At 33.0% G+C, this 26,570-nt stretch overlaps 2 protein-coding genes across 3 annotated transcripts; both read right to left on the bottom strand.

The window, feature by feature from the left end:
• Positions 1-4,973: 4,973 nt before the first annotated feature.
• Positions 4,974-17,840, bottom strand: LOC136272101 (cytochrome P450 20A1-like). The gene is made up of 11 exons (XM_066073062.1): positions 17,703-17,840; positions 16,780-16,829; positions 15,420-15,589; positions 13,780-13,925; positions 13,266-13,433; positions 12,417-12,492; positions 8,545-8,721; positions 6,577-6,697; positions 5,856-5,967; positions 5,601-5,665; positions 4,974-5,410 (listed from the first exon to the last, which is right to left on the bottom strand). Exons 1-11 carry the CDS (start codon positions 17,772-17,774, stop codon positions 5,161-5,163), a joined length of 1,407 nt encoding a protein of 468 aa, XP_065929134.1. The 5' UTR covers positions 17,775-17,840; the 3' UTR covers positions 4,974-5,160.
• On the bottom strand, positions 17,804-25,373 carry LOC136272100 (tripartite motif-containing protein 2-like). Of its 2 annotated transcripts, XR_010710007.1 has the most exons (3): positions 25,271-25,373; positions 21,778-23,587; positions 17,804-17,936 (listed from the first exon to the last, which is right to left on the bottom strand). XR_010710007.1 is itself a non-coding variant. In XM_066073061.1 (2 exons), the coding sequence occupies exon 2, from the start codon at positions 23,475-23,477 to the stop codon at positions 21,876-21,878; it is 1,602 nt and encodes a 533-aa protein (XP_065929133.1). In that variant the 5' UTR covers positions 23,478-23,587; positions 25,271-25,373; the 3' UTR covers positions 20,995-21,875. The 2 variants fall into 2 exon arrangements, 1 of the variants encoding a protein (XP_065929133.1); XM_066073061.1 differs by lacking the exon at positions 17,804-17,936 and having other exon boundaries at positions 20,995-23,587.
• Positions 25,374-26,570: the final 1,197 nt, after the last annotated feature.

Here is a 26,570-nt window from a genome sequence, read left to right on the forward strand (position 1 = left end):
GAGAGAGAGAGAGAGAGAGAGAGAGTTATAATTTGCGCATGCTAGTATAAAAATAAGCTTTGCAGCAATAAAAGGAAGGTATAGAACTATTTTCATTTGTTTATAAAATCTAAAATACCATAGCTTATTAATAAACGGAAAGAATTCATATTCGCGAATAAATATTATAGCGGAAAAAAGAATTAAATTCCTAAATTACAGTTAGGAGGTGTAGAAGGTATAGTTTTAAATAGACCTTATCAGAAGAGTATGATAAATTCATATTTCAAAGGTTCAAAATATATAGGCTCATAAGTAAACATAAACTGTATATCTACATGGAGTCCAATGTCGTTTAAGGACGTTGTTTACTCAGGGTTTAAGTTCTAAACACGAAAAGTATTTATGAAATGAATTATTATTGACATTAAACTCGATATTTTTACTATAATAGGGAATAAGGCTAAAACAAAGTTCAACTTATAGCACAACAGAGGAAATTCGAACTAAATTTTTCAGATTTTGTTTTCTAATGAAATTTTTTTGGTAGTACGATAATAATAAAAGTTTATATCTTTGTGAATGAAAACGTAATGCTCTGTATCTATTTAATGTCACTGCCGTTCATAAACTGTTTTCATTTGTTGAAGAGTTTAGCAATTTGTATAATTTTCTCAATTCAGAAATCTCAATCATAGTGGAATAGTATTAGGAATTTTTCTTAAATTTCCAAAACATATTCAATAGCCATTAGCTCAAAAAGTAGGTTATTGACCTACGTTTTTGAAAGTGAAGAATAACACTACCATGTAAGATCTATAACACACAATAGTTAGTTTTTCGTTATCATCAGTGGAATTTTTATTCATTTTGAGTTAACATCATCCTTAAGATTAGATTTGTATTGAAGAGGCTTGAAAGGCAACAAATAAGCCACCAGATCCTCCTGACGGATCAGTGTGCAAGAAAAAACCATTTAACGTCATTCTATTGTATTTTAAAGTGTACAGAGTTAAAAAAGGTTGGCCGTCGCATATCCGTGTACACTGTATTTGCACTTTGCAATGTACATAGTCGTTATTTTTATCTTGCTTGTTCTCGTGAGAGCGTGACATGGGAAAAACATATTTACAGGGAATTGCTGGTTCGATGAAAATCGGGCATTGATGGCCCGATATCATGACGCCAAAACAATCCGTGAAATGAATGGGCAGCTGGTCCGGATTTTCTATTTGCACACGCTTGTCTTTTGAAAAAGCTTTCTTCAGTAGATACTAACTTGGCCTCTCCAAAAATATTCTCTTAATTACAAGTATTGTAAATGCATTTCATAGCGACAAAGCACACCATATCTTAATTTCATGGATAACAGATTTTAATTTCTTGGGGTGTTTATCTACTAGAAACAAATAGTGTTAATACATGTATATTTAATTGTAAATTCTTCAGCTATGAACTTAATCCTATTAAAATTATTAAGACCATACATTCACATGGTTAATTGAATGATGTATATGTGTGTATTTCAATTAACACTATAGATAGGGTCCTCTTAAGAGATTGAAAAGCATATATATTGGCAGTGGTTCGCGACGAGGGACCATGTATGCAGAGAGCAATCTTAGTAAAGGTACAATTAAAGACAAAATGCATAGTTGCTGTAGATTACTTTATAAAGAGTACACTGCTGCACGCTTGTCTATTCACATATTGTCATATAATAAGTGCACTAAGTAATTGTTCACCTTAGGTTAGGATTGTACTGGAGACTATATTTATTGTATTTTGCAAAATAGCTTATGCATTTACTTTTACTTAAATTTTACTTAAAATTAAAATATTCTACTGACTTTCTTGGCTTTTTAAAAAGCTTAGACTTTGTTTAGTTAATATTTTGTACTTTTTGAATATGCATGTATTGACCAATATTTTGTAAGCACATTTGCACTCTCTTCATCATATCTCCTCATCGACATGTGTCAATTTAAATCTAAATGATCTTTAAGTGGTTAGGTATTCAAAGCTTTTGAAAAGTTTGTATACTGAATTTCTACAGTTCCAACACTTTTTATATATTGAAATAAAAACAAAAAATACTTTGATGTAGCAAAAGCCTAAGGACATTATTTCTTCTGTTTAAGACTAGTTCTGAGTTTAAAAATAAAATATTCTGCTGAATATTTAGTCAGCTTGCATGGGCTGACTAATTAAATTGGGATAAAACTTACGCGCTAGCGTGAATTGGAATTCTGGGAAGTAATTAGACAGTCCGTGTTAGAGAAATTTGAAAAAGTTATGAAACTGTTCAGTTTCTAAGTCAAACTACGCATAGATGTATTCACAAACTGTCAATGGGTATCGGCTGTAGCCACAGTCCGGAATTTTTGTGTGCAGTCATACATTGTATGTACACCGCTACACATTTATACCTCCTTACATACATCCATACAAATGAGGGTGCAACTTCAATGTCGAATCGTATATATATCATTATTGTTCTTGAAACTATCTATCTTGAATTTTTACTACAGATAATGATAATTGTCTTTATTAAATGAATGTCTCTTTGTTTACCGTCCAGATTAATCACTTTCCTCTTCTCTTCACTAAAAAGATGGTCCCTTATCAAAGTAATGTGGTTAAGCTAATTTTTTGTACCTTTTCCTTGATGACATGTGACAAATAGTTTAGTTGTTGAAAAAAAAAAAAGGAAAATTAATGTTTTGTAGAGATACATGTATTGATATAAAATTAGGAGTAATATATCTGAAATTTTTTTATACCAATATATATGCTTTTACATTCCTTGTATTTTTCCTCTTATTTTTGCAATGGAAATCTGCGACGTTTAATTTTTTATGAATATGAAGTTTCTGGAACTATTTTTTAGTTGCAGAAGCGAATTAAATAACACGTTAATATGGTTGTTCTATGCATGAAAAAAATGACAACCCGTCAACCATCTGAAAAATCCATAAAACGAAATACAAATTCAAAGCAGAGCAACACGGACCTCCAAATAGAAAGAGGTAGGACCAGTTGCCTAGGAGGAGTGAACATCCTCTGCTGACCGGTCACACCCGCCGTGTGCTCTTTATCGTAATCGGGGGAAAAAACCCGGAAAAGTTCGTAGACAATTAGGTGATTAGGGTTTAACAATTATTATGAAAAAGTCAGTCAGCATGCGACCCAATGGAAGATTGTATTTGCTGACAAGGTCGTTGTATCGATCATAAAACTTACTAGAGATGACTTCAAACGAGACTGTTGATAGTGCTGTTTTATCAACTTGTTTGTCAGTAGCTTGCCTCGTCTTAGAAACTGTTCACACGAAGAGCATGCCCTTCCCTATCGAATCAACTGAGAGACAAAAACACCATAGGCAGGTGATGAAGGTATATTGCTAAATACGAGGTTTGTTAGAAAAGTTCGCGGACAAAGTGAATTACGGCAAATTACTGTGTACTTTGTAGAATGACGTAAGTTTTATTAAATGACTACCAATTGAAAAAAAGGGATGGAAAAATTCATATGATTTCAAAGTTGTTTTCAAAAGATACAGCGATTTTCATTTTACATTGGATTTACGGAGCACCATTTCATATTTCCACGACGTCATGTGACGTCAAACTACTGAAATTTGAATCTCTCACTCTTTTTCAAAGTAAACACCTTTTAGTTCACACACTTTTCATGCCATTGACCCATTTATAAAACGCATGTTCACACTATTATTTGTCAAATTTTGTATATAGTCTTTTGTGTCATTTTGTTAATCATTTAGGTCCGAAAATCTCTGCCCACGCAGTGTTGACTTCAGATAAGGAAATAAAGCGTTATCCACAGGTGCAAGATCCGGGCTGTTTCGGAGATTTTTCTGCGTGCACAAAAAAATCTCCGTGAGGCATATCTTATCAAAATAATTAATCTGTATATTTTAAGGTGCATTTGAAATAAACAAATCTTTACATATTTCTTAGAGAATACGTCAAGACTAAATATGGTATCATGCAAATAGTCCGCTCACAATCGAACTTGTCCGCGAACTTTTCTAACAAACCCTCGTAAGTAAGGAAAGTTGGCTATAGAAAAATTGAAGTCATCGCGGTTATCATAAAGTTTTGTTGTTAGAGTACCATATCCCTGTCTGTTGCATATTCCTGACTGAGAGCGTATAAAATTATGGCTTTACAGCGACAATACACATTAATTTTATACAAATAAACATTAGAATGAATATAAATATAATCATTGAATCCTTAGTTTAGGATGTCGTCGGTCCTGTAACGCACCAAGCGGTGCAGACATATTATCATAAGGCACTAACGCGCGGTATTCAATTTGTGTGTTACAGAACCGACGACATCCAAAAAGAAGCATTCAATACTTAAACAGATTATAGCATGTGTTATTTCGTGTGTCATGTCGTCTTTATGTCATGAGTTATGTTATGTATCATGGAATGATCCTAAAAGATGATCCCTGCGTAGAAGAAAAACATTTAAATAATCATTCTTTATCAAACGGAATCATATCACAATATGAAAAATCGCCATTAGTCATCATACCAGGTTTGAAGTTAACATTGAACATAATGCATCGCACACGCCAATCTGGCGATACGTCAAAAATGTTTCATGATTTCTATCTAATTTTGCCTGGCTTATGGCAATATCGAATAAACAGTAAAATGAAACCTCGCAAATATTATTTTAACAAAAGTAAATAATTATGAATGTCTGGTTAAGTAGGATGAAATTATGAACAAATCTTTTTAAGAGAAAGCTAATTAAAGTCAAAGTTTTAGATTTTTGTATTTCAATTTTATCAAACTTCTCAGGAAGGAGCTGATATTCTTTTGTATGAAAATATAATTTTAATATATCTGCGTGCATACATGATTAAGATTTTTTTAACGTTCTATGAATGAGCTTGTGCTGACCGAAAATACATGTAATTTCAATCAGGCTTTTAAACACTTTTTTTGAAACACATTTCAAATAATCATCTTTTTATCACAATAAAAAACCCAAAACATTTCAATCTACATAATAAAAAATCACCCTTTCACCAAATTAAATGAAAGGTTAATAAGACAATTTCATATTTCTATTTTGATGACCCTCTTAAGTCCGAATAAGACAGATGAAACCATTAGGTGATGTCATGTGTAAACACAATTCATCTTTTTTGCAAAGTAATCCAGATTTCCTCCGTCGGGTGAGTAACAAGGCCAAAGGTCTGGGTCACCGTTTGACCCTCTACCATTTTGACCTTGAATTTCCTCAGAATAGTGACCAGTCCAATTATTGCTTCAACATAGGCAAATTTGTATCCAGGACATATCCTCTTGCCAGCAAATCCAAAAGGCTGGAATGCATATGATGGTCTGGATTTTGAATTTTCTGGACTGAAACGATCCGGGTCAAACCTGAAAGTACAAATACTATTAAACAACTTTTTTCACTCCATTATAACCATTATGTAGACTGAATATATACTCTAAATATATTGATGTTCTCTCACAAACCTGTTTAACAATGTCTTTAAAAAACATCTTCTTCACCATCAATCAAAATGACGATTCCTTGATGAATAACATTATTAATTGTTTCACTCACCTGTGTGGTTGTGGAAAATATTTTTCATTTTGCAGACTTACACCAAGAGCATGGATAACAGGGGTCTAATAAAAATTAGAAAACAAGCGGTTGTTTATATTTTTATAAGCTAACACAGTTTTATTTAAAAACTCTCTTTATTCATTCAATGAAAAGAGGAATTATCAAAATTGAAAATCAGCAAAATTCTACATATATACCTATCAAATTTCCTTTTTCTAATCTTTTTCTTTTAAGAAATACCAAGTGACTTACATTCTTAGGAATTTTATGTCCTCCAAGTTCTGAGTCGAAATCTTGATATCTTGCGGCCCAAGGGGCTAGCACAGAACATCTTAATGTCTCATCAATTACCTGGTGTAGATATCTGTAACAAAATCAACTGTTGTAGCAATAATGATATCTTGAACATTCACTCATTGGCACCGAACACCAACATACACAAGTTTCTTGAATGATACAACACATTGCAAAAATCCAAGTTAAAATTGTTGAAGTACAGCCTAATGTAAACGAACACGAATATAGCGAAATATCGGATATAAAAAAGTTTTTTGAGTCACCGCCAAAAGTCTTAAATAATCTTTGCAAAATTTTACGGTTATAACGAATTTAGATCTTACGAATTTACGGATATAGCGAACAGATTTTGAGTCCCGTAGAGGTAAATAATAACGAAATTAAACACCTTTATAATTTCTTTACAGTTTTAAACTTTTGCACTACCATTTCGGGTAATAGTCTGAACAAATCTATTTTCATATAAATTCATCAATTCACAATTCGATTATTAAAAGTATCAAAGTAATGTATTTTCATTTTAAGCCCCACTTATCAAAAATTATCTCATCTGGTGAAAGAAAAAAATGTATAAAGTGAATTCGCTGTAGTTATTATTAGGAATTCGTTATACGGATATAGTCCCTAAGACTTCGCTATAACCGAGTTTTACTGTAGTGTCATATATCAAACATACACTAGATCTTTAGATGTCTCTGGTTCTACATCATTGTTACCAAGCACCTGACTTATTTCTCTGTATACTTTATCCTGGACATCTTGATGCTCCGCCAGGAAATACACAGCCCATGTTAACACTGTAATAAATAAATATACTGATATAAAGAAATAAAGCTCTTCTTATCGTGAATGTTCCAGAATAACCTTCGACGTCAAAAAATGTTGTTGTTAAATATAAAAGCCGAGGCATTAGCCGAGGCTTTTTTTATTTCAAACAATATTTCGAGACCGAGGAGGTTATCTTGCAACATTCACGATAACAAGAGCTTTATTTCTACTTTCTACAACAGTTATTGCCGAGATCAAAGAGATACCGCGGACATTATTCTCCAATATACCACGAACGTCATCAGTAAATTATCAGATCAGAAATACCTATTTGTCTCGCACTGATCATGAAGGTACAACTTCAGACCGTAAAAAGTTTTAAAACCATGCCAATTTCACGTGTTAGTTCCAGTCAAAACGATGTGTATTGCCACAATTTTTTATTTTTTAGAGATCAATGCGGCTGTTCCTAGAACCTCCCTAGCATATTTTCACTGTGTGTTCTTACATAAAATTTATAATGTGTAGTAGTAGTAATATTCGTATTAAATTGTCCTTAAAATATAAAGAATATGATTCAAAGATAGTATTAAGAATTTTATGAAGAGTATTAAAAGTCCAAACAAAATTCTGTCGTCTGCATATGATTCCTTTGATCAATATACATTTAAACATTATTTTAAAAACCGTTGGGGTTACACGGAGCAGCCGTCAAAATTACCTAGATCGTATCTCTATAGGAGAAACGATCTGTTGAAATACTGGGCTGTTATTATTTAATTATAATACCGTGTGTCAGGTTTTGTCCGCGTGTATCCAATTTCTGCTTTGTTTGCGACGATTTCCGAATCGCGAAAAATAAATCAGCGTAAATTTGATAAAAAGTTTTGTTTTATGTAATAGAGTTTTCTCTTTCTTGATAAAGTAAACAGGTAAGTAAAAGTACGGTGAACTGTGTTCAGTTAGTTTTGTTAGAGGTACAAATTGCGGGATCGGAGGACAAGCGCCAGATAATAGATTTGTAAGCTTCGTTGTTTATTTAATAATCCATTGACAAGCTAATTAAAACGGTCGCTTTCCTTGCGTAGACCGATGTCTAATTATACCCGAGCTACTGGTATGTGTAACGGTACATGATCTATTAATTCATGACTGATTGCGTCTCTGAAAATAATTAAGAGTAATTTTTTCACATCAAGGAAATCGTGTCAATGGTTTTATTGTCCGAATTTTTCATTACAAGTGCGATAATTTAGATACTTTTCCCTCTTACCTCACAGGTTTAAACAATCGTGAATTATATTTTTAATGTGACTTTGATATAGTGAAAATTTGATTCGCGTAAATTTTATATCCTGTTCTAGGCTCTGATTTGCGGAAAAACATGACGCGGAGAAAACCTGATATACGGTATTATTGGTACAAAAATAAATAACGAAACATTCGTACTACCCTATTGGTGTTTCGTTATTATTTTTGGAAACATTTAAGCATACACGAAAAGGCAGTTCGCTTATATATCTAGATATCCGCATTCAACCAATACCAGTAAATCAATATGAATATGTGTAACAAAATGCACTATACAAATGTCAATGAATAAGCCCTTTAAAGGACAAGTTTTAGTGAGTTTTAGTTGAAACAATATTTTATTTAAAAATTGAAATAGGATCAGACAGCAGGCATGTCCAATTTTTGTCCTCTCCCTAATGTTGTGTGTAGAAATGCCAGTAAAGTACTAAAAGGATTACAAAAGGGCCTAAGCGAATTACATGTAAGAATATAAAAAAAAAAAACATGCAAAATGAAATTGTATGAAACGTTGAAAAGTTGTCATTAACACGGTATAATATATTTTGTTGTCTAAGTATCTTACTATTCCCTGTGGTATGGAAGCCTCCTATTACGAAACTTAACGCGTCGTTCGCTATCAGTTCCTTGTCGTCTGTACTATCTAGGAGGACGTCAATTAATAAAGCATCATCCGCGTCTTTTCGTAGCTGTTTACGGTTGGACAACATCTTGTCTACCAACGCATAGAGCTTTCTTTTAGCTGATATAAAAAAATAGATGCATAATCATATCATTATTAATTCCGGTAGTCCATACATGTACACGACACTATCGTTTAAAGAAGGTTTGGTATTAGGTATACGCATGTTATAATCGATAAAAAAGTATGATATAAGTTATGTTTCAGATGTATAAATTATACCTATTGTAACTTTTGGTGCAACAGATCAAATTCGTTGTACCAGTATTACAACATTTCAAAATCTGTTAACAACATCTAGCACATGTAGCTCACTGCATCAAAATTGATGTTTTTATAAAATAAAACAGCTAATGTTTCGTTAGATCGTTGGAGTCAAACGATTTGGTTGAATATTTAATCATTATAGAGCAGTGGTTAAAGTATCGGGCTCGAACTGCAGATCATGAAATCGTATCCACATTGCGTTTTAATTTTTTTAATTAAATTGAAATTTTGGAAACCATATCTTTGTCTCCAGATTTGTATATCTCTTCCCCTATTTGACTATATTTTTATTAGGGTCTTCCGTCTTCAGCGGAAGACCCTTCTATTATTGTAATGTTTCTTTTTCACTTTTTTTTTTTCTTTTTCTTTTCTTTACAATTTTTGTGCAGAAGATTTCTCGGAGATGGGTGGTCCGATTTTTGTCAAATTTTCAGCATCGATCTATTATCATCTAAACTTGATACGCTTTTTTTTATTTTGTAAAAATCACTTCCGGTTCGGACTTATCCGCCATTTTGTCATTTTTTAAAAAGTTCTTGTCCACACATTTTCTCAAAAAACGAGCAAAGATAGGAAGCTGAAATTTTTAGGAATGATAGATAACATGAACATCTAGCCTCACGAGGAAAATCATTGTTCGGAAATTCCGAGTACGGAAGCTAGCTGGGGTCAAAATATAGGACACATTTTTGACGAATACTCCTTGTCCACACATTTCCTCAAAAACGAGCAAAGATATGAAGCTGAAATTTTCAGGAATGATAGATAACATGAACATCTAGCCTCACGAGGAAAATCATTGTCCGGAAACTCCGAGTACGGAAGCTAGCTGGGGTCAAAATATAGGACACGTTTTTTACGAATTCTCCTTGTCCACACATTTCCTCAAAAACGAGCAAAGATAGGAAGCTGAAATTTTCAGGAATGATAGATGACATGAACATCTAGCCTCACGAGGAAAATCATTGTCCGGAAACTCCGAGTACGGAAGCTAGCTGGGGTCAAAATATAGGACACGTTTTTTACGAATTCTCCTTGTCCACGCATTTCCTCAAAAACAAGCAAAGATAAGAAGCTGATATTTTCATTAAAGATAGATGACATGAACATCTAGCCTCATGAGGAAAATCATTGTCCGGAAATTCCGAGTACGGAAGTTAAATTTTAAAACTCAATGGATGTGTAATAATGACCTCAGACTAATTTTAAAACATATTATCTAAGTTGCACTTTAATTCTGCGTCTAATAAAATCGTTTTCAAAATGTGGGATGAAATTTAATTCTTTTGAAAATTTTAATTTTAATTAAATCGTAATAAAATGACCTCAGACTAATTTTAAAACATAATATCTAAGTTGCGCTTACTATTTTGTGTCCAATGAAGTCTTTCTCGAATAAATAAGATGAAATTTAATTTTTTTAAAAATTTAAAATTTAATTAAATCGTGTTAAAATGATCTCAGACTAATTTTAAAACATGATGTCCAGGTTGTGCTTACAATTCTGCGTCTAATGACATCTTTTTCGAATTGATCGAATGAATTCTAAATTTTTTAAAAATTTTAAACTCATTTAAATCGCGTTAAAATGACCTCAGACTAATTTTAAAACATGATATCTAAGTTGTGCTTAGAATTCTGCGTCTAATGACATCCTTCTCGAATTGATTGGGTGAATTTAAAAATTTTCAAAAATATTAATTTTATTTAAATCGCGTTAAAATGACCTCAGACTAGTTTTGAAACATGATTACGAAGTTGCGCTTACAATTCTGCGTCTAATGACATCTTTGTTGAATTGATTGGATGATTTTTAAGTTTTTTGAAAATTTAAAATTTAATAAAATCGTGTTTAAATTACCTCAGACTAATTTTTAAACATAATATCTAAGTTGCGCTTAGAATTCTGCGTCTAATGACATCTTTCTCAAATTAATTGAATGAATTTTCAATTTTTTGAAAATTTTAAATTTAATTAAATCATGTTAAAATGAGCTGAGACTAATTTAAAAACAAAATATTTAAGTTACGCTTACAATTCTGCGTCTAATGACATCTTTTTCGAATTGATCGAATGAATTTTAAATTTTTCAAAAAATTTAAACTCATTTAAATCGCGTTTAAATGACCTCAGACTGAATTTAAAACATGATATCTAAGTTGTGCTTAGAATTCTGCGTCTAATGACATCCTTCTCGAATTGATTGGATGAATTTAAAAATTTTCAAAAATTTTAATTTTATTTAAATCGCGTTAAAATGACCTCAGACTAGTTTAGAAACATGATTACTAAGTTGCGCTTACAATTCTGCGTCTAATGACATCTTTGTTGAATTGATTGGATGGTTTTTGAATTTTTTGAAAATTTAAAATTTAATTAAATCGTGTTTAAATTACCTCAGACTAATTTTTAAACATAATATCTTAGTTGCGCTTAGAATTCTGCGTCTAATGACATCTTTCTCGAATTCATTGAATGAATTTTCAATTTTTTGAAAATTTTAAATTTAATTAAATCATGTTAAAATGAGCTGAGACTAATTTAAAAACAAAATATTTAAGTTACGCTTACAATTCTGCGTCTGATGACATCTTTTTCGAATTGATCGAATGAATTTTAAATTTTTCAAAAAATTTAAACTCATTTAAATCGCGTTAAAATGACCTCAGACTGATTTTAAAACATGATATCTAAGTTGTGCTTAGAATTCTGCGTCCATTGACATCTTTCTCGAATTGATTGGATGAATTTAAAAATTTTCAAAAATTTTAATTTTATTTAAATCGCGTTAAAATGATCTCAGACTAGTTTTGAAACATGATTACTAAGTTGCGCTTACAATTCTGCGTCTAATGACATCTTTTTTGAATTGATTGGATGGTTTTTAAATTTTTTGAAAATTTAAAATTTAATTAAATCGTGTTTAAATTACCTCAGACTAATTTTTAAACATAATATCTAAGTTGCGCATAGAATTCTGCGTCTAATGACATTTTTGTCAAATTGATTGGATGATTTTTTAATTTTTTGAAAATTTTAAATTTAATTAAATCGTGTTTAAATGACATCAGACTAATTTTTAAACATAATATCTAAGTTGCGCTTTGAATTCTGCGTCTAATGACATCTTTCTCGAAATGATTGGATGATTTTTGAATTTTTAAATAAATTTAAATTTATTTAAATCGCGTTAAAATGACATCAGACTAGTTTTGAAACATGATTACTAAGTTGCGCTTACAATTCTGCGTCTAACGACATCTTTCTCGAAATGATTGGATGAATTTTAAATATTTTGAAAATTTAAAAAAAATTTAAATAATGTGAAAATAAATTATTGAACGGAAGACCCACTCGTTGCTCGCAACGAGATCGAATCTAGTTTTATTTCTTTTCCTGCTTTCATGATATACTATTTCAAGATGAAGTAAACCACCTCAAATTATTATTTGTTTGTCGAAAAGGTACCAGTAATATTTCATCATACCATCTTCAAACGCTTTAATTCTCGGGCTTCCTTGTTCGGGAATATCTACTAGCCGCCTTTCCAATTCAGACCAGGCCTACAACAAGATATTTATAATATACAACCATTACGTATTAGCAAGCATCCAAAGTATACTGTATACAATGAAATATTCCTCTCTGTCCGTCCGTCCGTCTGTCCATCCGTCTGTCTGTCCCACTTCAGTTTTCCACACTTTTTTTTCTTTATGCGTTTGAGGAATAATATGAAATTTGCTGAACAGCTTCAAAATGTCAAACTACAGATCAAGTTTACACTTTTGTAGCGTCTGGTTGACATATTTTCGAGAAAATTAATTTTTTATATTCCAATTTTTTAATGTTCGGGTTCGATATTCTGCATAATAGTGTATTGTTTTCACAATTTCCACAAACCGGTAGGGGACGTGTATTGCTTGTGCAATACTCTCAGAATGCTTGTTTTTTTTTCCACCATGCCAATTTACAATGTAAATTTAAAACTAGGCAAATTTAGAATGTATTAATCAAATTACTGTTTTGATTAGAACGGGTATGAATCACACAAACGTGTCTCAAGACAGAGGCGAAATCGTTTGCAAGTGGAGAAAGTGTCATGTTGTAAATTTTGAATTTACTGGGTGGCAGTAAATACAAAATTTACAACATGTCAACTTTGTATTTACTGCCACCCGGTAACTTCAAAATTTACAACATGAAAAAAGGCAAAAAAAAAAGAAAAAGAAAAATAAAACAGAAAAAAGACAGTGCGAAATTAACCTTGCATATAGATTTTAGAATCAACGTTAAAAAATAAAATAAAAACTTTACATAGGTTTATGTAAGCACATACTATGTCATAGTTATGTCTGATTTCTAGGATCTCCTCATCTGTAAAGGCATGGCTGTCAAACAGGTTGACCAACCCCAGCTTTAAGGCGAAGGCAACCATATACCGGGCTACAGGGACGTGTTCTTCTTTGGGTAGACTGGTAAACTGCTTAACCAAATCGTCCGACTCCTTCAAAAGAGAAGACAGAAGCTAGGTGTGATTTAGATAATCAAAATTCATGTCTGTTTACCATATATTCTTATTGTACATATTGTGTTTATCTCGTAAAACAAAAAAAAAATATTCACGTAATTGAACAATTACTGTAATCTGTCGGAAATTATCTTTCATTTATTATGGTTTTACCACAATCCAATACCATTGCTTTGATATTTTTTTTTCATTAGTTTGGTATTTTAAAAATCAAACTCAATGGTATTAAATGTGCCAGAAAACAAAAAAAAAACACCTTGTAATATAATTGTGTATCTAATTATTCAATATAATAAGATAAAAAAGAAACTAATTTTTTTACTTCCTGAATTCTTGCATAATAATGATGCAAGTAGTTTTGATTGAAGACAGTATTGTACTGCTTGCGTCGGTTTTTCCCATCTTCTTTGTTTGCATATTGTATTGATTTCTCTCCAATAAGAGGTTCAAACAATTTGAATAAGGATACTGTAATGATAAAAAAAAGTAAAAAAAAAAAAAATTCCTATCATTTGCATGATGCATATAATTATTAAATACAGCGGTCCACATAAGTATTAAATATTATTTTCTAGTGTATTTGTATGTCTTAGAACTACAAATCAATCTTCGTTTAATTTTTCTTTTTGAAAATTCCATCATGGGCAAGTAGCTTGAAATGGGCGTTTTTAATAGCATCACATGACACTGTTTATTCAGTCTGCATTACTTAAACTATCGATGCGTGCAAAAGGGAGTGCGCGGAACTAGAGAAGGTCATCCTGTCTCTGTTATAACCAAGGGTTGATACATGTGCATGTTGAATATTATAATTCACCGCATGATTTCTCATCTCAGAAAACTTTATGAATTCAAAATTATACCATGTCAGGTGTAAGGTAGCATGTTATGTGCTAACTAGGACAATATTTTCGAACATGTTAAGTTGTCAAGCGTTGATTAAAAGTCTTCTGTTGTTGCCCTTGTTGGGTTGTGCACGGTCTCGCAGAGCTCCAGCAAAATCATGTAATTATGTTATAATATATTATATATGTTATATCAGATCACTTTCATGAAGGGAACCTTCTTTTGATTGTTTGGGTGATCGATCGACCTCAATGAAAGATTTAGAGAGATCTTGTAGTGCTCTTTTCTGTGGCTCGGACGTACGGAGTGAATTATTGAACGATTAAAGTTATGTTACAATACAATCTAAGCCACAGCATATATCACAATAAGTATAGGCATACCATGATGAGCAACCAAATGAATTCAGCAGTAGGAGAGATATGACGAATGTACATGAATAAGTCCCTTGCAGGTTTTAATGGATTGTTTACAATCGAATGGAATACTCGTCACATAACGGTCATGGATCGGTGAGTTGTTGTCAGAGCGGGACCAACATACAGATTATCAAAACTTCTATTTTACTACATTTGTTTCAAGGTATTCTTATTCCTAGATAATCTCTTTACCTCTGTGAACTCGGAGTCCATTCCAGAAGAACACACACGGGTTTTTTCAGGAGAAATTACATGATTTTGCTGGTAATTGACCTGTATCCCATACCCCAACTCCCTTTCTCAAAGACAGTAAATGAGAGTCACTAGTGTTAACAAATCATCATACTATCAGCAAATTAGAAATACAATTCCAGAGTTTGTGATTTAGACATATTTTGTTCTTCAAAATACGTTAATTGTCTTGATAAGAAAAAAAATGTTGTACCTTCATAACGCACTTTGCAAAAACAAATATTCAAGGTGCGATAACTTGGTCCAAAATTTAACGCAATTCAAAAAAGGAATTAAGTGTGTTAATTTAATTTCAAATTTAACGCACTTTGAAAAAACAATTCAATGTGAGTAATTTTTTTTTCAAAATACGTTGCAACAATGCATAAATTACTTATTGTTTTTTTTAAATCATAGTATTTAAAAAATAACCACCCAATTAATTTTTTTTAATTTTACCACTGACCTGGCCGATCAAACACTGCAGAATGTTGCTTAAACAGCTCCGGTGAACAGATGCTAACGACGAATTCCTGGCCTAACCAAAAAGCAGTGATGTCGCCATATTGTTTATGGAGATCGATCAGGTACTCGTGTAGACTCCCTGCTTTTGCTATATCTTCTAGATTTCCACCCCTGTTGTCGAAGAAATTTTGATATTTCATAGTTCCTGTCTTAATGGTTATTTTGCTTACTTTGCACCAGACTTAATTTTAATAATTAATTACCCAATTACTTATATCCAGCAAAAACGTTTCTTTTGCAAACTAATTTGAGAAAATCTTTTGAGGAAAATAATATGGTAACAATAATGTGATAAAAATATGTTATAACCTAACTTAAATAAATAACCTAATCACTATTGAATGTGTAGATCAACTAACGTGTGTTGTATTGTCGTAATCAATGAATGGTATTTTTGTGTAGTTGTTAGATATATAGATTTTCACTCATAAGTTTGAATCATTTGAACAATTGTGCTAAAACAAGTTACAAACAAATTGCATGTTTTATCTTTATTCTTACAGTACGAAAGTACTGGAGAATGTAAATATTCAAGGAATAATGAATCATTCTTTGAGTATTATGAGCAAATAATTTCCGTTGGGGCGTGGTAAAATCTAATAAAGCCCAGAGGACTTTATTATAGATTTAATCACTTCTGACTGAAATTATCACCTCATAATATTCAAAATATTATTTCTTATTGATAATATTTATATAATTTTCAGCAACTGTAGCATTAAATATTGTAATATTTACTGGTACATATATGTGATTTTCATTTCTTTTATTATACAGACCCGACATGCGCCCAAGCAATACGCTATTTGAATTTATTGAAATGACATAACAGACTCGATTCATAGTGTTATCAAAAACAAAGGCACGGAAAATGTTAATATATTTTTTAATATATTTAATATATTTAATATATAATCTTTTTAAAAAAACCCTTACCGAAGACTTCAGCGTATTGTATTTTGCAACGCCAACGTGATCGCGAAAAAAACGAGAGAAGAAAATCGGATAATCGCAGAAATAACCGGGTACACGGTACTGTGTACAGGTTTATTTTCAGCCTTCTTCACAAACAGTTTCGCTCCGTCTTGAATTCGCCCAGACACAAGTTATATTAAAAGAAAGATAGTTTGAGCCAATGCAATTCGCCCAGTTTTAAATTCACCCGTTGAGAAGAAGGGCGAAAGAGGCGAAAATACTACAGGGGCGAATAATCCCTGTATACAGTATTTTGAAGAGAAATATTACGCTATGCTCTGAATTTTAATTAAAAAAGAATGGATATGACTATTGAAGTATCTTACTCTTCGGTTGCTGGATTAGGTCCAGGTACTGTTGTACTTCGCTTTCTTCTCTGAAAAAAAACAACAACAAAGACCTGAAATTCTAATAGATATTGGTGTTGTCGGAGTTTTAGATAATATTACTTTGTGTAAACATTATGATAAATGTTCAAAGGGATCACAGTTTGGTTTTAAGTTTTATTTGAGAGAAGTATTACTTTACTTATCAATATATATATATCGACATAATCAGATTTCGTTCAACATGATTTTAATTCTTTTACGAGAGATATCAAATCGGACAGAGAAGCACGGTACGAATCTACGAGGTCACACTTAAAAAAATTACACACGTGTGGTAGGGTCGAAGCACACGAAGCCTGGACGACGTCTGTATTAAATTACTGCGAATCTCTTGTCCACTCGCGCGGGATATCCCTGGCCGTTTGCAATTGATGCATTCTTACACAAATCTCATTATATTTCGAATTTATCTCACAGAAAACCTAGCTTATAATGACAACCGTTTTTGAGCTATGAAAGTAATTTAGCAGATTTCGTCATTCAAAAGTTAAATCCATATTTTTTGTTGACCAAAATTTTAACTTGGGCACATTTAGCAACGTGTACGTACAAAGGTAAACATCGACAGTCAGCTGTTTACAAAGCAGGTGAACTGTTGACCTTGATCATATGAAGCGATATATAGGTCACACGCGGATTAACACGTATGTTGGATTTGTTTGAAAACATTATAACATCACAAAATCTGTAAAGCTTATGTCTACGAAATGAAATCAACATTTCCGGTTTATAATTTTACTGTTTTGTATCTATAATATTGCTGATAGAATAAAATTAGATACATAATTGCTGAGGTGATAAGACGGAAACGGGGGTCCGCCTTTGTTTGGCAAAGAATAACAATAAATAAAAATTCTTACCGGGAAGAGGAAAGCCACGGCCAGGAATAAACTACAGAGGAAAACAGCGACAAGAACCACAGAATACAACATGTTTCCTTTGTCCGTCTTTTAAAAGTCAGATGGTATCTTTTCGATATCGCAGGTTGTCTAAAATAGCTCGGGACACATATCCTGTTGAACTTTGTGGATGCCTGTACAGTTGGAGGCGGCTTGTACTGTATTGCTCACATATCTCGTTGCTGACCGTTATACCTGAGAAGAAATGTTTTAAAGAAAAAAATCTAGTCCCATATTTTTTTCCCATTAAGATTCTTTTAGCTGATCGATCTGATATATTACCATGCAAAAGTTGTACAGCAAATTTGCTATAGAACAACTGAATATATACCTGTTAAAAACAAGTTACATGATATATAATTCATTACAAACCAGAGTCTGTTTTCTCAGGTTAATCCTTTTACTTATCGATAAAAAAACACCGACACAAAATTTGTGCGCCAAAGGAAGGTATGAAAATATTTTCATTTGTTAAATAATAAAAAAATAGAACACTAAAGATTATTAATAAAACGCAAAGAATTATCATCTGCCGTCGACCTGTTGCATAAATTACATGTAGTTTATAGCACATATTCTGTTGAACTTTGTGAATACCTGGACACGTTATAAACGTTACTTCAATGAAAAGTACCTTAATTAAGGAATTCAAATAATGATAAGACGCTTCTTATTAACACACACAGAGAGAGAGAGAGAGAGAGAGAGAGAGAGAGAGAGAGAGAGAGAGAGATCATTTGCGCATGCTACTTTGCAGCAAAAGAACGAAGGTATGGAAATATTTTCATTTGTGTACTGAAAAATAAAATGCCATTATAGCTTATTAATAAAACGGGAAGAATTCATGTCCGCGAAAAAATATTATAGCGGAAAAAGTTGAGTTCTTATAAATTACAGCGAGAAGGTATAGAAGGTATAGATATAAATAGACCTTATCAGAAGATAATGATAATAAATTCATATTTCAGAGGTTCAAAATGTATAGGCGCGTAAGTACACATACATGTTCACTTGATATGTACATGTTTGCCAATTTCGTTTAAGATTTGATTCGTCATTGAAGAGGCTTCAAAGGCAACAACAAAAAAACCCATCAAATCATCCTTAAGTTTATTTTGTATATGATATATGTCTTTTTTTATTTACTTATTAATTTATTCATTATGTAATTCAACTATATTATCGAATGTCTGTAGTACAATTGCGGTCAGGTCAACCATGCGTGCTACTTTTGTCAACATGGAGGGCATTAACTTAAGGTATGCCATCTAGTGACGAATACTTTTTTTAATTTGTTGGGCTTTTCTCGTAATATACGTCATTATCAAATCTCTCCCCACCAACAATCATCCCGTATTTTATGGAACGCCAAATTAACATATATTCAAATATTTGTACCTATCTTCAAATAATTGTACCTATCTTCAATTAATTGTACCTATCTTCAAATCATTTGAAGATAGGTACAATTGAATTAAAGATAAGTACAATTATTTGAAGATAGGTACAATTGAATTGAAGATAGGTGTAAATAATTATACCTAGGTGCAAATGAATTATACCTAGGTACAAATGAATTATACCTAGGTACAAATGAATTATACCTATCTTCAATTCAATTAAAGATAGGTAAAATTCATTTAAAGATAGGTACAATTGATTTGAAGATAGGTTCAATTCAGACATATCTACAAAGGATTTGAAGATAGGTACAATTCAATTATACCTAGGTTCAATTCGTTTTGTGTATTGTTGAAAATAATGAACGCTCCCTTGAAGACATTTCAACATGGAGGGAAACGAGGGAAGCAGCAACAACGAAGATGAAAGAAGAAATAAATAAATATATAAAATATATATATATATATATATATATATATATATATATATATATATATATATATATATATATATATATATATATATATATATGTGTGTGTGGGCAATATATTTGCAAATTTGTGAAAGGCATCATTTACTTATTAAAATATACATGTATATCAATAAGTAAGCAAAAAACATGTATACCCGAATACCCCAAAAGTGACGGAGTTAGGGTCACTGTATACCTAAATAAAAAACTGGCTTTATTTTTTTCTATAATTTTATCAAAGAATGTATAATTCAGTTGATAATCACTCTATTTATTAAAGCGGTAACAATTATTATGAGTTTTTGTTTGTTTTAAGGCTCAATCTTTCGAAAAGTTGACAAAATCATATTGCCTATTTTATCATCCCGATCCCGATTTTATTTCGCGCCAGTTGTGACGTAACGGAAATGACGTACTATACAGGGAGTATTCATTATTGTCAATATTTTAGTAATTGAAGATAGGTTCAATTCAATTGTACCTTTCTTTAATTCAATTGTACCTATCTTCAATTCATTGCATTTGTACCTATCTTCAATTCAATTGTACCTATCTTCAAATGAATTAAACATAGGTATAATTGAATTGTACCTATCTCTAATTCAATTTGAAGATAGGTACAATTGAATTGAAGATAGGTACAATTGAATTGAAGATAGGTACAATTATTTGAAGATAGGTACAAATATTTGAATATATGTTAATTTGGCGTTCCATAGTATTTAGTGTCTAGCTCTAAAGATAATGTATACGTAGTGTAAGTGTGGTTTTGTAATAAAACCTAGGGCTATACAACAGTCTTCCCAAACATATCTATGCAGCACATTTGGCCAATGTATAATAAAAACGCACATATATCCATGCAAAAGAAGTGCAGTTGAAATTGATGAATGGGAAATTGCCAAGATAGCGTCATTGTCACTCTATTCCTGTTCTCCATTCGGTAGTCGGTCGGAATATCTCGCGCTATCCGGGTCTGCTGTCATGCATAATTGTTCATTAATATTTTCGTATAGAAGGAGAATTGGTTAAATATAACAAGATTTTAATTAAGTTACCAATTAAATTACCAATTGAATTACCAACACTGGATTACTTCTAATTTAGCAGTGATTCAATACCAAATAGTGGAGTTAGACCATTTATGCATTTTACAGTGATAACATTAAAAAAGATTTAACATTATTTAACGTTTTGGCCTCATCATCAAAGTTTTACTTTGATTCTTGCGAGAATGTGAGAGAGTCACGTTCAATGCTTTGCATTGCATTATGAGTCGGCATTTACCGACACCGAAAAATTCTGACGGATCAAAGTGCGAGAAAACCATTGTAACGTCATTGTATTGTATTTCGAATTGAGTTTATAAAAAGGTTAAAAAAAAAAACTGAACTTTATTTATTTTACAACGATTGATAAACAAGTTCTACAACTTATATTAATATCTCTCGTTGGCACGGATGTTAGCGCGAGGGGGTCATTGGTGTGGGAAGAAGCCGGAGTACCCGGAGAGAACCCACGTGTCCAAGCGGGCGACCGCCAAACCCTATCACATACGACCTCTGTCGATCACGGGGATCGAACTCGGGTCGCAGCGGTGAAAAGCGAGTGTATTGTCCACTACGCTACCTGGACACCTTAAAAAAGTTGGCCGTTGGATATCCGTGTACGCTGTGTCAGCAGATTACAATGTACATGCGCTGTGTCAGCAGTTTCAAATGTATATTCTAGCCATTATTTCGTTTTAACTTGCTTGTTCTCGTGAGAGCAAGACATGGAAAACCATATTTACAGGGAAATACTGGTTCGATAAAAATCGGGCATTAATGGCCCGATAACTTGACGCCAAAACAATCCGTGAAATGAATGTGCAGCTGGTCCAAATTTTCTATGCGCACTGGCCTTGCCATTTAAAAGACCTCGCGTCAATACATGTAGCTACTAACTGGGCTTATTTAAAAATATTGTCTTAACTACTAGTATTGTGCATGCATATCATAGCGACAAAACACACCATATTTAGATTTCAGAAAAAAACCCAGATTTTAGTTTTTTGGGGTGTGTATCTACTTGAAACGAATATTGTTAATACATGTATATGCAAGTGTAAATTCTTCACCTATGAAATTAATCCTATTATAAATATTAGGACTATACACTCACATGGTTAAGTGAATGCTGTATATGTGTATTTCAATAAACACTGTAGATACCAAAAGTTGTACACTATTACAATGTTGTTGTTATTGGATATATAATGTTCACTGTAAGTACTTGTACACTGTCACTGTGTTGGTGTTCTTTTCCCCCAAAATAAGATTGTTCTCATCATCCACACACACACTATAGGGATCGTTTACCCCTTGTTGTTTTGTGAGAAGTATACATAAGAACTGACCGTCCTGATCCAGAAGATAAACTGTGTCACTGTAATAATCACACACCAGAATGTGACCGAGAACATCAGTACACACTCCTCGGGGATAAAACAGTGCTCCCTGACCTTTGTAGGAGAATCTGTGCTGTCCTGCTTTATCCACCACCACTACAGCACGTTTGCCTTTATCTGATGTACAGATATCACTATTGAGGTTTTCTGTGATGTTGTGAGGTATATCATACAGTTTTTGTCCTTTGTTGTCACATTCTATGTTCTGAATTAATGTCCCTGTCTTCTTGTACCTGGTGACTTTACCTGCTCCATTCTTCCTCATCCCCACCAGTATGTCCCCGTTGATATGTGAGGAATGTATGCTAAGTGGTACCCATAGTTCTGTTTTAATGAATTCAATGATTGTATTTTCCGGAGTTATCCTGTTGATGACTTTGTTGTCTATGTCTGTGTAAATCAGATCCCCTTCCTGTGTGACTGTGTGGTAGCCTTCTATTTGACCACTGGTTTGTATCTTCTGTAGCTGATACCCCTGTAGATCTGTTTGGACAAGGGTTCCACTTCCATTACTGACCCAGAGTCTGCCTGATTTACCCAGTGATACATGATGTACTCTGTCAACTGGTACTTTATACTTCCTGACCGTGGTGACAGAGGAAGACAGAGACAGTTTTTCTTTAACGTCAGATTTTCTCTGTTTTACTGTATGTTTCAATGGTATAGAGGCAGTCTCAGTGGTTTTTATCTTTCTGTTCTCTAATTTAGTCTTGGGAACAGTGATTTTACCCAGTAGTTTGACGACATCTTCTTTGCTGTATTGACCAGCAGTAAATGCAGGTAGGACTGGTTTGGAAGTCTCTGGTATAGGTCGTGTAATCAAGTTTTCTGATTTGAGAGCTAATGCTATTTGTTCTATGTTTGAAGGAGATAGGTAGCCATAATATGTTTTGACTAAATCATTGAGATAATTCATATAGGAATCAATTTCTTGGTTTTGAGCATTTAATGTTTCTAATATTGACTGTTCTATTTTGTTGGTTTGTTCTATGTTATCTGATGTGACTGTGTCAATCAGATTTTTCAAAGACTCAGCTTCAGCTTTCATGGATTTTCTTAAACCCTCCATAATCTTTTTTATTTCTTTGACATCTGCAGCAATTTCCTTTTTCAAGTTTTGAGAAGTAGGCTCCAAATGATTTCGAATTTTTGCAATTTCTTTATGAAATAGTGTAACCTTTTCAGCAAAGACCATTTCTAGATCAGTAAACACGTGACCGCGATGTTCTTTTGTAGTTGCGCATTTGTAACAAAGGGGGATTTGGCATTCCTCACAGAGAAGATCAATGTATTTTGTGGAGTGAATCTTGCATTTCTCCACAGGAAGTTGCTGCTTTCGTTGTTTATAATGGACCACTTCGTGATTCTTGGTTGTCTTATTCTTCTGATGTTCATTTCTGCATTGTTCACACATTTGTTGGTGACAATTATTGCAGAAAACTGGCAAGATTTCTCACAGTCTTCAGTACCACACACCAAATAGTGCTGGGCATCAGGTGGTATTTGGGATTCAGATAATGCCATCTGTAACGAAAAAAGGACATTTGTAAAGTAAGTTAAAGGAATCTGTACCATTTATTTTGCTAACAACAATTATAAAGGAGTCCCCCACCCCATCAAAATAAAGGTGAAAAAGACAAGTATAAGCACGTGTCTAACCTTAAAAAAGTAGATATGCATTTTGACATCTAAGTCACAATTTCATGAATTTGGGGCTGAAGCATTTAATTTGCATAACCAACTTTTTCTTTAGCTTGGTATCTGTAGTGCTTAACAGAAACTGAATATTTCTTTTTTCATTAGCAAGGTACATAAACATGCGTGGAACTAAACATTTTTCAAGTGTGGGGAGGTTTGGTTTCGAGGAATAATTGTGTATGCTGGATTGTGTGTGTGTGTGTTGGGGGGGGGGGGGTGGGGGGTGAGCCCTATTGTTGATAAATATATGATGAGAATTTAATAAGTTTGAATTTTCTAAAAGGGGGAGAGGGGTCCCCTCTTCCTTTCCCATTATCATCTGCGCCGACACGTTTCGACGCAAGATGTTTTGCGCCTTTGATTAGGTGATAAATATCACAGATTTTGTACCGTTTTGTAATAATCCAATCCATCCAATAATCAAAATTTATCGGATGCGCCTAAAATCTTACACAATAAAAAGGACTTAATTGATATATAATCGAGGGAGAGGGGGAGCAGTGTCTCTTAAACATGACATTGAGAGTGCCTCCAATTAGTTAAATCACCTTAGTTAGAAAACTGTAATTATATCTGCACCTATTATATACAATAAATTAATCTATCGGTTAATTTGCAACAATAAATATGGAAATTTTTTTTAGAAATTGTTTTAAAAAAGTCAATAATAACCGTATATTATAAAACATTGCAATAAATCGTCAATGTAAAACAATACGGATTAAATCTGGCGCAAAATGTGTCAGGGCAAAGGGTCTTTTTAAAGGGATGAATGGTCTTTGCGCGAATTGATTGATAATAGGAGCGAAACGTCCCGATACTCTTTCCAGACCCCCCCCCCCATCCTCCTCCTCCGTCCCTTAAGATCCGCGCATAACAGCATCCCTTTTGTATATCAAACTTATGAACACATAAGAACATCGTGTGTCTCCTTTGTTTGTGACCCAGATTATTTGGTTAAAAGTTAACAGTTTATATTGCGTTAATACATGAGCCACTGGAAGAGAATGCATGTCAAATGACCACTACTTTCGTTTCAGTGATGAGAGCTAGCAATGTTCATTGTTCATTGGCATATATAGTATTTTGGAACTGGATCCAATATTATGTTATGGAATATGCCAATTTCTGTACTGTAACGTAATATCTGAACTTACCATGTTACCCTATCAATGCCCACCCCCCCCCCCCCATATGCATGCACCTTGCTTAATAGTTTTCATTAACAATATGGACTTATGAACATAATAAAACAGCGTGTGTCTCGTTTGTCTGTGAACCATGTCATATGTCATAAGTAAGCAGTTTATTTGTATTTAAAAAATATTGCATAATGCAGGTATCTTTATTTTATAAAATGGCCACTAGGCTACTTTCGGTTCAGTATTAAGAACTGACATACAGGCCTAAACTTGTCCATTAAGTTATAACATTCTGAAACTAAATCCAATATTACGTACGTTAGGGAATACTTCTAATTTTGTACCGTAATGAAATGTTTTAACTTACCGTGTGACCGTATCAATGTCACTGAAATTATATTGGGTGGATGACACCCTTGGCAACTCAGATTAATCTAGTAGGAATCAGGACAACTCGTTCCCAAGACAAGTCGCCCCAAGTACAACCAAAGACAACTTTTCCCCATTTTGGGACAACAGCTAATTGTATTCAGCTCGACGTCGCGCCAACGCAACATATTTTTTGTTGTGAAACAAATAAATATCCATTTAACAATTTTATTATCATGAGCATTATTCTTCACTCTGTCAGAATGAGTGGCGACGGTGGTATTTGATACACATAGTGATTGACAGGCCCTAAACTTGATATTAGTTTGTTTGGTTTAAAAATTAGGCGAATGATTTCTGGAAAGGAATTCTATTTTATTAGAAAACTATAAGAATATTTGAGTATAAAATAAGACAAAATCTTTTTCTTTTCTTTTTACTGTGAGTTTAGTTTAAGTTTTTTGTGTGTACAACAAAATTTAGTCATTAAAATTTATATTATTTTCATACATTGTACAATGCAACGCAGTATGAAAATCCGTCTACGACAGGCAACTGATTACTGCCAACTGCCGGCTGCTTACTGCCAATATGTGCTAAAAATGGGATATAAGCACTGACATCGAATATCTAACCATTTGACGCTCAACATGCCAGGTTTAAGATTTGAACAGGTGATAAACTTAAAAGAAACACAGTGGCTGGAAACTACTTACAAGAAATAATTCACAAATTATATAAGAAGTTATGCAAAAATGCATCAACTGGTTTATGCTTTTTGTTACAAACAGTGTATATACGATCTAAGTAAGAAATAACCCTCCCCACCCCCACCCCCTCATACCCCCCCCCCCCCCCCGATATATCCCTCTAGATCCGCGCGTGCTCTGGTTTTTGTGAGTCAGTAACCATAAAGTAGTCATCATTTTGGGTTTAATTCCCATCACTTTATACAACTTGGTTTCAATATATGCATAATAGGCTGTTTGGTATCATCAGAAAGGCGATAGTGTCAAAAGCATACCTTTGTCACAAATTATTTGTATCTTTGAAGTTCTTATGACACCCCTATTTAGTGTATTGCTGGTCACTTACGGGTATTTCGAATCAGTAACTAAACAGGCACAAAACAGTCCCATAAAAATATTATCACTTGCAATTTAGTTCATATTACGCACCTATTGTCTAAAGATAAAAAAGAAATCATTAATTTAGGTTATGCTTTTGACTACGTTAAATTTATGGACATATCATAACATCCCCTGTATGCATCGATCGCCTTTACAGGCTATAGGAAA

The sequence above is a fragment of the Magallana gigas genome, chromosome 10, assembly GCF_963853765.1.
Source record: "Magallana gigas chromosome 10, xbMagGiga1.1, whole genome shotgun sequence".
Lineage (NCBI taxonomy): Eukaryota > Metazoa > Mollusca > Bivalvia > Ostreida > Ostreidae > Magallana > Magallana gigas.

What these genes read in the sequence shown, in the direction of transcription:
- LOC136272101 (XM_066073062.1), bottom strand. Translation starts at nt 17,774, where the DNA reads ATGTTGTATTCTGTGGTTCTTGTCGCTGTTTTCCTCTGTAGTTTATTC. An exon ending in TGCAGTGTTTGATCGGCCAG is followed by an intron (nt 13,926 to 15,419) that starts GTCAGTGGTAAA and finishes TTATCATTACAG; the next exon opens with TATCCTTATTCAAATTGTTT. An exon ending in GAGACATCTAAAGATCTAGT is followed by an intron (nt 5,968 to 6,576) that starts GTATGTTTGATA and finishes ATTTTGTTACAG; the next exon opens with ATATCTACACCAGGTAATTG.
- LOC136272100 (XM_066073061.1), bottom strand. Translation starts at nt 23,477, where the DNA reads ATGTGTGAACAATGCAGAAATGAACATCAGAAGAATAAGACAACCAAG.